The 15,395-nt window shown below is 38.0% G+C and overlaps 2 protein-coding genes across 2 annotated transcripts; both read right to left on the bottom strand.

Annotated features, from left to right (window-relative positions):
- Nucleotides 1-331: 331 nt before the first annotated feature.
- Nucleotides 332-1,676, bottom strand: LOC103720623 (collagen alpha-1(I) chain-like). The gene has a single exon (XM_008810424.4). It carries the CDS (start codon nucleotides 1,642-1,644, stop codon nucleotides 502-504), a length of 1,143 nt encoding a protein of 380 aa, XP_008808646.2. The 5' UTR covers nucleotides 1,645-1,676; the 3' UTR covers nucleotides 332-501.
- Nucleotides 1,677-3,055: 1,379 nt separating this feature from the next.
- On the bottom strand, nucleotides 3,056-14,858 carry LOC103720624 (protein PSK SIMULATOR 1-like). The gene is made up of 13 exons (XM_008810425.4): nucleotides 14,837-14,858; nucleotides 14,484-14,732; nucleotides 11,071-11,396; nucleotides 10,845-10,937; nucleotides 10,653-10,743; nucleotides 8,978-9,071; nucleotides 7,646-7,740; nucleotides 7,323-7,392; nucleotides 6,400-6,500; nucleotides 5,464-5,580; nucleotides 4,058-4,134; nucleotides 3,835-3,879; nucleotides 3,056-3,698 (listed from the first exon to the last, which is right to left on the bottom strand). The coding sequence occupies exons 2-13, from the start codon at nucleotides 14,646-14,648 to the stop codon at nucleotides 3,185-3,187; spliced, it is 1,788 nt and encodes a 595-aa protein (XP_008808647.3). The 5' UTR covers nucleotides 14,649-14,732; nucleotides 14,837-14,858; the 3' UTR covers nucleotides 3,056-3,184.
- Between the last annotated feature and the right edge of the window lie 537 nt (nucleotides 14,859-15,395).

Below are 15,395 nucleotides of genomic sequence, written 5' to 3'. Positions count from 1 at the left end.
CCATATTAAAAAAAAAACTAAATTTATTTTCTATTATCAAAATTTTAGAAAAAAATAAAAATAAAAATTTTATTTTTAGATTTTTTGAAAAGAAAAGTGATAACGTTACCGACCAGAGTATAAATTTGAGCATCGCATAGCTAGGGTTTAACTTGAATTCCAAAAGATGTTAGCGGCCCTGTCATTGAGTTTGCTGGAACTTGAGTTCTGCTGCGGGTCCTTTATTTAGAGATTGAACTGAGATAGCCATAAAGAGTGCAAAAGAATCGAAGTATTAAGCTACAGAAAAAGAAAAGGAAATAAGAAGCCTGATCATAGAAAGCACACGAGATAACGGGATACTTTTTTAAACACAATTTGCTACTTAGTAGCAGAAAGAAATAGCAACATCGATACAATAATTAATGACAAGAAAATACAACAATACGAGTTTGGATTGACAGACAAATCAAGAGTAGTAAACAAACTCCACACGTCGAATCACCACACCAACTCCAGCCCTCAGAAGATAATCCCATAAACTAAGAGACTCACAAGACCCAAACACATCCCAACCCAGCTCTCCACTCCCCTCGGACTCCCACTATCATACCTATTATAATCCACCAGCGGCTGCACATCCGAACTCGAATCCGAGGGCTGATTCAATCCATTCAAGCCTTCCGCCGGCCCCTGCACTCCCGTCTGCTGCTGCTGCCCGAGCACTCCATTGGGCTGCGGAGCTCCGACTGGTGGCTCCTGCTGCTGCTGCCCGATGACTCCATTAGGCTGCGGTGCTTCGACTGGTGGCTCCTGCTGCTGCTGCCCGATGACTCCATTAGGCTGCGGTGCTTCGACTGGTGGCTCCTGCTGCTGCTGCCCGATCACTCCATTAGGCTGCGGTGCTCCCACCGGCTGCTGCTCCTGCTCCTCTTCCTGTTGCGGCGGAGCTTCCACAGCCTCAGCCTGTGGCGGGACTCCGACCGGCTGTGACTGCTCCTCCTGCGGCTGCGGGGCGCCTTCTGGCTGCTGCTGCTGCTGGCCGAAGGGAAGATTCCCGTTGGTGCCGATCGGTTTGGAAAATGGCGGCGATTCCGGTGCCAGCCCCGGCGACCCGGCCAACCCACACCCCTGGTTCGCCCGTGGGTCGTCCGACGCCCTCCAGAACAGCTCTCCCTCCTTGTCTATAACCCGCATGTCGCCGTCGTCCACCAGGTCCAACCTCGCCGGGAAGCTCTCCCCCTTGCCGTCTCCGTTCCACACCGACTCGCTCCCGTCGAACACTTCGAGCCCTTCGTCGTCGAACACCAGCGAGCACGCGTTGGCGGTGCTCACCGGAGCGCACTCCGACTCCCACATACTCTTTTTGGAGGCGGTTTCCTGGACCTGGATGTAGCAGAAGTCGTTGCCGAAGCCTCCGGCTGCCGGAGCAGTCTCGCGGCGGAGGAGGTAGGCAGTGTACGTGCCGGAAGGGGAGGTGAGGAAGGGCTGGTTGTTTTCGGCGGAGTTCGGAGGGATGGTTGCGAGGATTTGCTGCTTCGTGGTTCTTTGCATGGTGCCTGAGGGTACGGTGGCCAATGAGGGTATGGATAGGAGGAGAGAGGAGATGGAGAGGTAGAGGAGGAAGGATGTGACGTGCTTGGTTCTGAGGGAAAAGAGCTCCATGCCTTGGTTGTTGGTGATCGAGTAATGGATCAATGAGGTGCGATGAGAACGAAGGATGGGAGGCGTTTTAACGGAGTCTGGAGTGCGGGGTTGGTGCAACTTGAAATGGAGTAGGAGATAGTGACGAGCATTTTATTTTGAAAGAAGAGGCAATGGAGCAGTGCATGGATTTAAGAGTAGGCCATGGGCCTTGTGTTTTTAGTTTTATATACAACAATTGTGAGTCATGGTTGGATTTTGAAGGAAGTCCCCTCTTGTTATACTGGATTTGGTGGCAAAGGACTAGGGCCAAGTTTATGACATAGCAACCTAGTCCTGTACACAATTTTAGTCAAAGATATCAAACGTTTGTGTAGTATTGTAATGGAAGGATTTGTTTAACATGTCTCTTCATTCTTCTTGGATCAGGGGCGAAATTAGTTGTTCTAAGCAAATGCATCAAGAGCTAATCCACCTTACATTGAGACATCAGGTGGTAGCTTCCTGAAGGAAATGTTTCAACAAAGGGGAGTAGTTCAACCCTTCCAAGATCTTCGAATGGAAACAATGGGTGGAATATTCTGAATCAAACGTTCTACAGTTGACACTATTTCTTTTGTAGATTAAATCGCAGAAATGTTAGTCTAGTGGAGCTGATTTGGGAAGTCCTCATTCAAACATACCCTTAATTTGGCTTGTTTGTGCAAGGGTTGGGTCCTCATTGAAGTTAACCTTATTAGGCGTACGTTAAGGCCCAAAACTTGACTGGGTTAGACGAAAGTGACCCACCTTGGCTTGATCAAGTTAAGATTTTACCCACTTAGAGCCATCTACTTTGTACCCTCGAGTCTTCTAAAATATACAGCGCTAAATTATCAAAAACAAATGTAATTTTTCTCAAGATCTTCCCCTTCCTCACGTCCCAATCGTCAAGTATCTCAAAGGAGTCGTGTCAAGAGCAAGCACCAATGTTCCGTTTAAGTGTTGATGCAGATGGTCTGATATGATTCAATAATCATGGATTCAATCAAATTATCCTTCTCTCTTAGTTAGGAAATTATCTTGTCTCATATATGACACTGTTTTTATCTTTTATAATGTTTAAATTTAAGCTCTTATCAAGTTGTATGGGTTTTATCTTATCAAGCATACACAATCCAAAGTAATGTTTATAATCATATTCATTAATTAAGCTACCCAACATCTCTTCTTTTTTTTTTCAGGTAAACGCCAAAGATTATTTCATAATTTCATGTTTCTCATTCACCAGTGTGACACTCGTGATAAATTTTCCAAGAAAAAAAAGCACTTGTAATGACCAAGCGAGCATGAAGGTTGCACACAGAGACCATCAATGGTGTAACTTTTCAATTCATCGACTAATTGACCAAGAGAGAGAGGCACGCACGCACACAGAGAGAGAGAAGGAGAGAGAGACCACCAATACTATAGCTTTTCATAATTCATGCACATGATCCCTTAGATAGTATCTATACTACAACAACAACAACAAAAAAGAAACCAATTGCATAGATTATCAAAATAATAATGTAAAAAAAAACTATGTATAAAATGGCGCCAGTGTATGTATTCCATCCATTACATCCAAGACTCTTGTCCTCTCAAATTGCAAGTCCAAGGCCGAACTGAATTCCTTGGCAGGAGAATTTCCAGAGCTCCTGCTTAGACCCCTATTTCTTTGGCCCCTTTCACCTTTCCTCGTTGCAAGCTCCAAGCTCTTGCTTCTCCCCAATATCGTTCTGTTTGATCTCAGGGAGTCCAACAATTCTCTTTCCTCTTCAGAAATTTGAAGGACATCATCAGCTCTGGTATTGCAAACCTGGGATGAATCTTGCCTGGGCTCGTGTGGTAATGATGTTCCCTTTTGGGACTGATATCTAACTGGTTGTAATGGTTTGAACCCGTAACCCCGATTTTTCACCTGAATCACTAGATGGTGAAGCCATACCACCAGTTCAAGAATGCATTGATCTGTCTTCTCCATGTCTGCATGATAAAGTGTTTGGATACGGGAAATGTTGTACTGTGGCGCTGGCTTCGAGTTAAATTCGGTGCTGCAAAATTGCATAATGTCAATCTTCAACTCAAAATAGAAATATACGGTGATTAAAATTGATTTTCTTAATGAAAAAAATACTGTAATTAAAAAAAAAGAACTCAAGGAAAAGGTATGATTAGCCTCATACTAACCCAATATTTGCCCACTCTCCAACCCATCCAAAACCTTGATGTGCTCTGTTGAATTCAAAGGGAAAACGAAGAATAACAAAGCAGACGTAAATGAGTGCAGGACTGGGAGAAATTAATATAATGAAGGAGAAACTATGAAATTCTAGGTTTGGAGAAGAAAGAGCATAAGAAGTATACTTCATAATTTACAGATAATATTTGCTGAAGTAATTAATATACCCACCTTATTGTATTTTCAGACAAGGGAACAATCCATTTGAGAGTCTTCTGCATCTCAGCTTTGATTTGAGCTACAGTAAACTGCAGAAATGCAAATTTGTAAATAATCCGTGCTCTGCAGACATCCATGCAGCTCTATGCGATCTACTTTAACAATCCATAGTAAGAGTTATACAACCTAGCCTTGATATCATAAGATTGTGCAGAAGTTATACTGATGAATTTACATGATAAAAAAATATGCATACAAGATGCCAAAACTTTAATTCCAACTTTTCTTTTTCACGTGTCAATTCATCTGAAAGTTAATCATGTTATTAACTCTGCACGTGCATAGACACACTTTCCATAAAAAACTATTTTGAGCGGCTAAACTTTGAACAGACGAGAATATTATGAATACTCATCTCCTCGAAAGTCCTCATATATATACTAACATTGTTTTGTTTCAAACAAACAGAATGGCGACATTCATGCAATTTAAATTTCAAGTTCCAGCAGCTGAAACTTAAGTATAGATGCATCATGTTAGCAAGTACACATGTTACTGAGTAAACATGCTATGCAAGATCCTGCGTAAATGCTGAACAGGGGTTTGTCCCTGTGGTCACAACTCACTGCTCAGCAACCGGAGCTTTTGGTCTGACCCATGGTTGATTACCGTATGCATGGGCGCCCCTCGCTTTCATACGTCTCTCACCAATAACTAGCCCTTTTATTATCAACCTATTATTTGACAAATTTCTAGTCCATTATGCAGTTCATTTTGAAGATAGAAATAAAAATATCACCTGAGCCCTTAAAATAACCCATAATGCTTTATAAAACCTTGGTATTCAATTATGGCAAAAGATAAGTGCATTTCATTTAAAGGACTAGGGTCCGCCACCAAATGGTGCAACATAAATTAATCCGATATTTTTTTAGTGAAATGTTCATAATGGATGATTAGAGGAAATTTATGACTGAATGTCTCATGCAATGGTACATGCCCTTCTCCTAATTTCTTCTTAATTTCTTGATTCCCGATTTTTTTTCTGATTTTTCATGAACTTACCTGATATTTTTAAATTTCTATGCATAAATTGTACTCTTAACATGGTAGAAACATCTGAAAAGCCTTGTGCTGAAATTGACATAGTCAGCCAAACCTTTGACCAAGCTAATAGATTATTCTGAGCCTTCATTTATTTATGTTGCACAGGGACAACAAGAGCTGCTCACTAAATGTTGGATTAATGCATTTTAATAAGAACCAAGAAAAAGCAATAAAACCTTTTGAATAGATTATTTTTATTGGTAAATTAGAGTACACTTAAAAAATATATCGACATGAGTAAAGGCAAAGAATGTGTGAGAAAACTGAAAGACCTATTCTCTGGGGAAGACTGACAGCTTCATAAAACATACCTCTTCTTTGGCATCAAATGCTTGCAATCGGAAACGCAGGGCTGCCTTCACTCCAGCTGGCAATCCATGATATAAAGAGTCTCTTGTACTTAGAGGAAGGACAAGCGGTCTAGATACCTAAGCAAACAATTTTTTTAAGAAACTAGTAATTCATAGATGAGAAACTTTGCTGTCACAGATATGTTTTCTGGGGTAAATGTACATCTTCACAGTGCGGGGAAATGGAGTCTTGTAAACATTGAATCCAGAAAGTTACATATTTTTACTGAAAAATATAGATGACTAAAATTAAAGCAAAACAGGTTGTTATCTCGGATTTATTTCTTTTGCCAGTCATGTGACTATCTATATGTGCCTTATATATTAATACATCGGAATGGAAACTAATCTTATAAAAAACCCTATTTGGAAAGCCAAAATATCAGAAAAAAAGGCAAAACCTTGTATTCTATGAAATTGAGAAAGTTGGTAAAGTTTATTACTTGATAAAAGAATTTATTAGATCTTTGAATAATCAAGGAGATTCATGATTGAAAATCAATCCGATTCTCTTGTCATTGAAGACAATTTATTTTTCAGAGCACTGGTCTGCAGTTTATCTCATGGATGATACTGCTAGTGACAACTGCACACCCTTTGTTCAGGTCATGTCTGAACAAATTGACTCCAACACTGGTAAAATCTTTTATATAAGCCATCCAAATGAATGAGCCCCATCACCCTTAGATAGCCGATGACTAATCATAATTCAATTTATCAAGACACGATCAAAAAATTTAATCCTTCGTAAGCAGCAAATATCAGTTCAATTTGACACGTCAGTCGAGAGGAATTTATTGATGTCAGATGCAAAGTAATTTTTGTGATAACAGGATCAAAAAATCTCTCCTATAGACCAAAACTACAGGACATAAACAAGGGATTTGTTTTACTTACTATATTGTCAATTTGATTGATAATGTTGGCATAATGCAGCGCAAGACCAGAAACACCCAATCTTTGATTTTGAACTGGCCTAGGGTCCATCAATCCGGAACCTGCCAATGTTTCAAATTGAATTAACACTATAATACAAATATGTCAAAGCAAATATGTCAATGGTGCATCAAAGTTACAGCTGGAAGATTAATAAGTTAGATACAAGTATGTGAATATATGATGGTTACACAGCAACAGAACCTATATATAGGACTACAGATAGTTTTCTGTAATCCACTTCTTCAACTTGTTGTGGAGTCTTAATCAGGGTAAAAGCCTTCCCTACATATAGGCTGTATTCAGTGATGTAGATATACTGATACATAATGACCACAAACATGCAGACTTGAAATTTTCAATGCCATGACTATATTGCCAATACATTCTTACAGGAAAATGATAGCAAGAAGAAAAAATTGTGTGATAGAAGTAAATGGCATGTAAAAATATATATATCCACATGGAGTCTGTTAATTCAAGTCTCATGTTTCTCGATGTTCGTTTATATCTCTTAAGAAGTTTAGTAGTTAGTACCATACCAAACTACAAGTAGCAGCAGAACATATGTATCTAATGATTTGATTTTGAGATTTTGATTCCTCAACTTGGGATGATTGGCGAATAAGGATCCATAAAGAAAACCTCATATAACTGGGATAAGGCTGGATAATTATGGTTATGGTAATTTGTGATTCTTTTATGCAAGATTAGTTATTTAAACCAGAAGAAATCCAGAAGAATCAACACCCTCTGGGTAATAATTCCTGTCCTAAATCACAACCTTTTGTCAGAATGTAAGAGTCAAAAGAGGCATGACTATAATATAATGCTAAACTGGTCTTTGTATTGATGCAGCATATAGTAACTTTTGAGACACATACCAGTGTTGCTAAATGTCTCCAAAATCTCTTTATGTAAAAAGGTAACAACGTCAACAAGTTTCTCCACTATCTGCACAGAGTTTACCTCATCAGAGAAATATATAATGTCATGTATCAAAATTATAAAAAGAAAAAAAGGCTTCTTTTTGTACTGCTGCATAATTTGCTATGAATGAGAAAGAGAGAGAATTAAAAAAAATATTATTAATTATATTTCAGATATGAAGTGAAGAGGATTGATCATGAAACCAAGTGTGCCATTGAAACCATATTGAGAATTGAGTTACCTCATTGAGATAAATTATGACTTTTTAATTACTCACCTCCTCCAAATTTCTAGACCAGAGGGATTTCTTTTTCAAACTCTTCACAAGCTTTCTTTGATGTTTTAGTTCACTATATAAGATCATAAGACTTTCTGCCATAAACAAGGAAATGGGGTCCAAGTTAGTACAATATCAATGTCCGGTAATCAGCAAAAAAGTATTACCTTACATAAAATCAGAAGTTCGCACATGCATTACAATTTATGAAATTAAATAATGCGAAGTAAATATCACCATATAGAAGTTCTTTATAATTTTTTTTTTCAATCAGATAAAACATAAATAAGATTATAGTCCTTACTTTAGCAATGGCATTCTAAATATAAAATGTTGTAGATAGACATACATCAATCCGCATTTCAATCAGATAGAATAAAGAGAACACTATGGTCCCTGGTAAAGAGATAACTTTCTAAATTTAAAATGTTGTAATTAAGCTATATATCAATTCCAGTATAAATAAAAATGTTTTGAGACACTAATTAAAAATGTTTCTGCCCCAGAAGATCGCGAAGATTTAGTTCACTGTTTCTAAATTCAGATGACTTATTTTACTCACTTATTCTTTTATGAAACCTTGTGGCCTTATTAGGCTGCCAATCAAGATGATAATATGGTAATAATGAATTTTCTTCTATCTATCTCTTATTGTAAGACAAATGAAGCCAATACGAAACTTACCTCCACATCCATTCTGTCAAATTTTCTATCCTTCTTTATGAGCCTCCTCATTAGGGTGCTTACCTTTTCAATAAACAAGACAATCATCTAGTTGGACGGATTTGTTGCTATCTGACTGGATGGTGCAGAACTGACTTTAGCCCTCTAAGATCTTAAATACATTTAATTTGCAGAGCAAATTTGAGGTTACGACAGATAGCTAAAGTACTATTAAAATTTGAATATTTATCCAGGAAGAATGAAAACCCCATTCTACCATTTCTGAATAGTTACGGAAAAGTTTCATTATAACTTCTCCGATCATGATGGTCATCAAGTCCAGCACCATTTTGAAGAAAAAAACCTACCAACCTGAAAGAACTTTTATCTTGAATTTGCCTTCATAATTATTTAAATTTTGGGAAAGGAAAAGAAAGGAAGTTACTAGTGTTTTCCACCACCCTCCTTTCCTCCCTTCCTTCACTGTGTACAAAACCAGGTTATGAGTAATCTTGTCAACTGAACTGTGAGCCCATAGCCCTGAAGAAAAGGAAGTTCTTCCCTTCTTAATTCAATTTTGTGTTTTTTTTTTTTTACTATAAGCATATCAAGTAAGGGGGAAATGACAGAATTAAATACTTCTTGATGAAAGCAAAAACGGAGCCTTACCTCGTCTAGCTGCAGGTAACGACTCTTCTTCCTGAAGCTTCCTTCGATAATCCTGTTCAAATCTGTCCAGCGCATGTAACTCATGATAGAGCTCCTATACATGTAATATGAGTTACATTCACAAAAAACAACTAATAACAATCTAAATCTGATGATCTTATAGTCATGTTCTTCTAGCAGTCAGAACACTGAAAGGAAAAATTGCAGTGCATGCACTGGATATGCTGGTTATCTTCTTCTCCTTTACAGATGACCAAGCTCTACATCATATTCATGTCCAACAAAGAAAAAGGAGATAAAATCATTCCTGATTATAAGGTGTGCATTTATAGTTTTGCATAGCAGATAATGGATATCAGAAGCATGTCAACCTTTCTATAGATATAAAAACTGGGCAGATTAGAAGAAATCCACATCAAAAAAGAGGTAAGTGGAGTTGTGCTTCAAGAACATTTAATTCAGAAAACTTTGAGAATTGACCAATATGTGTCATTATATTAATGGACTAATAAAGGAAAATACAGAATTTCTGTGAAGCACAGAGGTAAAAAGATCCGTCTCATCTCTTAAAGCGAACCATTTTATTGAGTTGGCTCCTTACCACAGTTTTTTAACATGATGGAACTCTGTGCAAGTGTGTCTTGGTCTGAGATCAATGTAGAATAATGATAATGTAGGCCAAAATATACTCAAAAGTAAAGGAGTATATTAACTGTACACATATACACATTATATAGAAGTTTGTGCGAGGCACAGAGGTAAACAGTTCAATCTCAAGTCTTTAAGTGAACTTTTTTATTGGGTTGATCCCTTAATTTAGTTTTTAAACATGATCGAACTTTGTGCAAGCATGTTGGCATGAGATCGGTGTAGAATTATGATACTGCAGTCCAGTGGATACACAAAAGGAGTATACAAATATGAAATGCATATATATGTATCTGTACACACACATAAGCGAACATACATATATAAATATATACATGTATATGGATATATTGTCATGTCTATATGTATTTCTATATTCATATGCTGCTTCTGTCAATTTTTCCTGCTAAAAATGCCAAAAGTTTCCTTTAATAAACTTAATTGAGAAATCTATTTTACAAGGGCCTGCTGTTGTAAATATGCTAAAGCATATGCCCTAATTATATGCTTGATATATCCTAGGGCACCCAATCCTTATCTGTCCAGCTTCTGCTCTCCGCTCCCTCATAATCGAGGGTTCTCTCTCTTCTACAGCAGATTATTTGGCACCTTATCTTCCTTAAACTCTCCACTGTCATTTTTTCCTTTCTTTGCCAAACATGTATTGGATGTGCATATACATTATACACAGAGTGGAATCAAATCATGTTTGTGCAATATACACAATGAACCATCTAATAGAGAAGCTACATGACTCTGCAAAACAAATGTAGGTAACAGATATTAAACATGACAAAAAAGCTTGGCTCTAAATTTCCACAATTTTATAGACTTACAGCTAAACTCAATAAATATATATTTATGGACATAATCAAAGAAATAAAGTAGCACCTCCCCCCCCCCCCGGCGGGTCACAAATGACAACGAGCAAGTCATGTGATAGCACAATTTTCAATTCATCCATGGTAGCAAATCTACAAGTCACTAGGAAATTAAATTTAATAAAGGATTATCTCAAAATACTTACAGAAGTGTTCCGAGTCAGATTTATCAAGTGTTGCATAGTTGTTTCTACCTCTTCCTTTAATTGTTCCAGGGGTGTAAGATCCGAATTCAATCTGGATATTTATCATATGTTTCAAATTGGTAATGTGACTCAGCGAACATTAGAAGACTAATAACAAGATTGCAACCGAACAACAAAGACAAACTATCTTACTTCTGAAAATAGCGGCCCAAATTATGCCATCCAGGATCTTTACAAAGATCCCCAAACCGAGTCACTTCTCTGGATAAAATATCAAGCTCTTCCCTGTTATAGTAAAAAAAAGGTACAGTAAGGCATTAGCAAAATATTACAAGGATAATAATCATAACAGGAGTATTAAAATTTAAAAAACACATATCCAAGTTCTAGACAAATGCAGCTTAATCCTTGAACCAACCTTTTGTCAGCAGCAGCAATGCATAGAAGCTCATTGGTATCTGCCGAAATCAGTTGTCTTACTCCATCAGACTGCAAAATCTCTTCTTTTAAGAATTTGATGTTTTCGTCTGAAAGTGACCTCCACAAATTAGCACCTTTGGCAATTGTATTTGCAACTTCAAATGCCAGTATTGAAATTTTATTTCCTCGAGATGTAATTCCAGAGATAAATCCACTGCCAGCATTCAAGTTTGACATGCTACTTCCAAGGGTATCCAAGACCTCCACAGCCCTCTCTAGGCCAGCAATGCCAGCCCTTCCCAAAATTGAACTTGTTTCTGAAACCTAAGAAACACTGGCAGTTTGGCATCAGTGCATACAGATAAAATACAACAAATTCTACCTTTGACAGCAAACTGTTATCCACATATATCCAACTAGAAGTGACAATATTCATAATATGATAGTTAAAAAAAAGGAAAGGAAAAGAAATGAAATGAAAAGATTCAAAGTATTTCTATTTGAACATATTCGATCATTTAATTGTCCAAAACCATGGGAGGAGATAAGAAGATTGAGTTTCTAGCACAGATTACAATTTAAAACAAGCTCATGATTTTGCAGAAAAAATAAAATCAAGTATTGCCAGATGAATATTCTTCCATATTTAAAGAAAATGCTACTGGCAGCTAAAGTAATGCATGAATGATTAGGATAGAAATCACCACATGAAAGTTATGTCAAGATTTTGACATGGGCTTGGATAAGATACAGTAAATCAGTAATTTTGAGTATTCATTTCAAATTATCAATTTCAAAACATCACCAACAGCGTTTACAACTGCAACACAGAATTTGGACTTGTATCTCCTATTATTAGTCTTCTTCTTGAAGATAAGTCAGCATTTATAAAGTTTGTCTACACTCAATCTGAAAAATAAATAAATACAAACAAGAAAGAGAACAGGGATTGTGATATATTTGTGGGTAAACCACATGTTTTAGCAAATCTAATAGTTATGCTGCATCATATATAAACATTACTCACGCATAGATTGTTCAGAAACCCTGGTATATTATGTTTGTCCCATACATATGTGCAATGAGTTCTGGTTTCATCGTATATTAGTTCTCCCACAAATCAACAGCTTTAAGGGTGTTTACTATCTTCAACTCTAAATGTTTTTGGCATCAGATTCATCGTATATTAGCTCCTATTAGTTCTCCATATCTTACTATTCTGTATCAGGATAATGCTCGTGTGTTTGCACTGACAGTCGGTCTCTGCTCCAAGTAAGTTTTGCGTGCGACATTTAAATTTTTCAAACTTCCAACAGGTGCTTAGTGACTCATTATTGTTGCCAACTTTCACCTCATACTAACAGCTAAGATATTGATTTAATGACAATCAGCAAAAAATGTCACTCCATGTTAACTAGATCTTTGGTTACGTGAAGTTTGCAACCCTGAAAAATACAAGAAGCATTTCTTCTATAGTTCATGTTCTCAAACCGATAGTTAGATAGTTGATAAGACTGCTGATTAGCATCTTCATAAGATGGCTTGTTATATGATAGCATGTCTTCCATAAACCTCAGTAACCCTTCATAATTATTATCACATGGTCTGAACTCTGATGTTTAGTGATAATCATAACGCAACTCCGATCTATAGCAATCCCCTTTTTTCTTGAATTGAGAGAGAGTTTGTCATCTTCACCATGAAAGCAACCTTTGTTTACCACAGCTTTTTTCAGAGTATTAATTCAGTGATTCGTCATGAAGTCATCAAGAACTCAAAATGACTATTTAACCTCATTGAGGACAGAATTGTGATTTGTCATTATTTATTAGGTTCTGTAGCCCTGCTTACTTCTAAAATTTCTTCATCTTCTTCAAGCCCACGTGTACAGCATAATCACCTTAATAAGCTAAGTCTCATGTATCTTTTTTCAGCAATTGGACATGAAAATTTCCACAATGCAGGTGAGATTCAAACATGTCTGGCACATGTTCACCAATACGGAAAGCATGGTCTGATTACCCATCAAAGGACATAAGCTGACACACTACTTGTGTCAAGTCCCATAAAAGCACCAGCTATCATGTAAACAACTGCTTCGGTCACAACTCACAACTACCATTTACCAATGATCCGAACGACATTCATTTATGTCATTAGTTTCTTCCAGTCTGTGCTCCACCACTACCATAGAGGTCTTACTGCACTAAACTCAATGGTATTATGTGCCATTTAAATTAATGTAGATTTATGAATGGAGCATGAAGGCAAATTTCAGCAGCACGATCTCAAGATAAGGTCTGAGAAATGGGGATCGATGTCAAGTTCCAGGAGCAATCTAATCAGGCATATTGCAGATATTCATATTTCTGCGAGTTGAGATCTAGCTTATACTTCAAGGACATCACAATTTCATTTTGTATAAATCCCAAATTAATCAATACCACAATCTGTCCATGTTATGATACATGTGTCGCTTTAAGCTAACGAGTTAAAATTGTGAGGCTTACCTTAGTGGTGACACCTCTCTGCTTAGCAACTAGAGAACATAGGTTTGACTTTTGGATTGTTCGTCCCAAAAAATCTGGACCAGTGTAATTATTGCAGATGCCTCCCCCCCCCCACCCCTCTTTCTCTCAAAAAAAAAAAAAAGTTGAAGATTTAGGTGAATGCATATATGGGCTATCTGTCAGCTATTCAATTGCTGATTCGTTTGCATCATACTCATTCTAAATCCTTCAAGAAATAATTAGGATTACTCTTTGTACTCTGCTTTAACCATCTCATTGCCCAATTTTGGCAGTCCATCTTTCTTTACATGCATGAAGTTATTAAATGCGCATTAAATAAACTACCATTTGTGCTGGCCCGAAAACAAACCCATCCGCCAGTATATGGCATCAAATCTGGTACGTCCGTCCGCTTACTCCTTGGTCATGAAAGCATAGAAACTCGTTATCAGACAGATCCCACTAAACCACCTTCCATGTAGAGTACACCAATCTCAACTTCCTCGTATTCCAGTTCGCTTGCTCCTAAAATCATCCAAGCCCCCCAAGCTTAATTATGTTTAAGCTCTCTACAGAAACTGACACAAGAAGCTCGGATTTTGTTACATAATCAGAATCGCTTCTCACCGTAGACAAAGTCGCATTGCTGTTCCCCACTTCGATCCCATTCTTTTAACTCGTAAAACTTAAATCTACTTAAGCTTCCTCCCAATCACATGAAATTGTTACCAGTCCAATCAAACGACCGTGGCGAATACATACTGCCATCAAACTCCCAAACATCAACATCATACTTCACCACCACATATATGTAAAGAACCTAACACCTAATTGCTGTTCTCCAATCAATACCCAGAAAACACAACAAGAAAATCAATCAAAGAAGAAGAGAAGTCAGTACCTTTCCAGCTCCAGCCTTCGCCGGCTTGATCCGAAGCTCCCCGGAATCATAGATCCCGTAACCGCCCTTCCGAATGCCCGCGAACCCGTCCTCCGCCGCCGCTTCCCCGGAGACAGAGAGATCCTTTCTCTCCTCCCCCTTTCCTCTCGAGCAAACGCATCCCATCTTTCTTCACTTCCAAAGAAAACCTACCTCAATTCGCCCCCTCCAAGAACCCTAATCTCCAGCCCCGGACCTTTTTTCCACCCCCTGGGTTTAGCGACGAGGTACATATATAAATATATATATATATGAATAAATGAAAATTACAAGCAAAAAAAATAAAAACGCATCCCATTTTTCTTCCTCATTACCTTCTTGTGTGCTGCGATTGACCAAAAAAAAACTCGGTATGAACGGGGCCCGGGGGTGGCGTCTGGCGGGCGGGGTTGGCGGTTTTTTTTCCCGTTCTGCCCCTCCGTCCGCTCCACGTTGGCGGGTGACCGAAAACGACGGCCTCGGGTTGTATCTTTCGCTCAAAAGAACGATTGATCTTCTTTCGCGACATCTTCCGTTGGATCTCGCCCCTCGCAGCTCTCCATATCAAGCTGCACGGATCTCGAAGCGACATTTGCGCCATCCATCGGTGGATTCGTTCGAAGGAGGGTGAATCCTTCCTTCGCGCGAAAGATACAACCCCTACCCCGAAAAGTTACTGATCATGGCCAAAAAAGATAGGGGACAGGTGGGTCCATGGTATGTTCGATGGAATTACCGATCATGGATGAGGGATGGAATCACCATATATTTACAATTCTTTTATAATAAATTTAGAATTAGTATTTTGATGTAATTATTAATATTAAGTTTAATTATTTTAGTCAAGATGTCGATATTTTGTTCTCTGGAAATGGTCATGAGAACTGGGTTCAA

Source organism: Phoenix dactylifera, chromosome 18 (assembly GCF_009389715.1).
Source record: "Phoenix dactylifera cultivar Barhee BC4 chromosome 18, palm_55x_up_171113_PBpolish2nd_filt_p, whole genome shotgun sequence".
NCBI classification, from domain to species: domain Eukaryota; kingdom Viridiplantae; phylum Streptophyta; class Magnoliopsida; order Arecales; family Arecaceae; genus Phoenix; species Phoenix dactylifera.
Note: the sequence above shows the minus strand (reverse complement) of the source record. Positions and strands in the feature narration are given on the sequence as shown.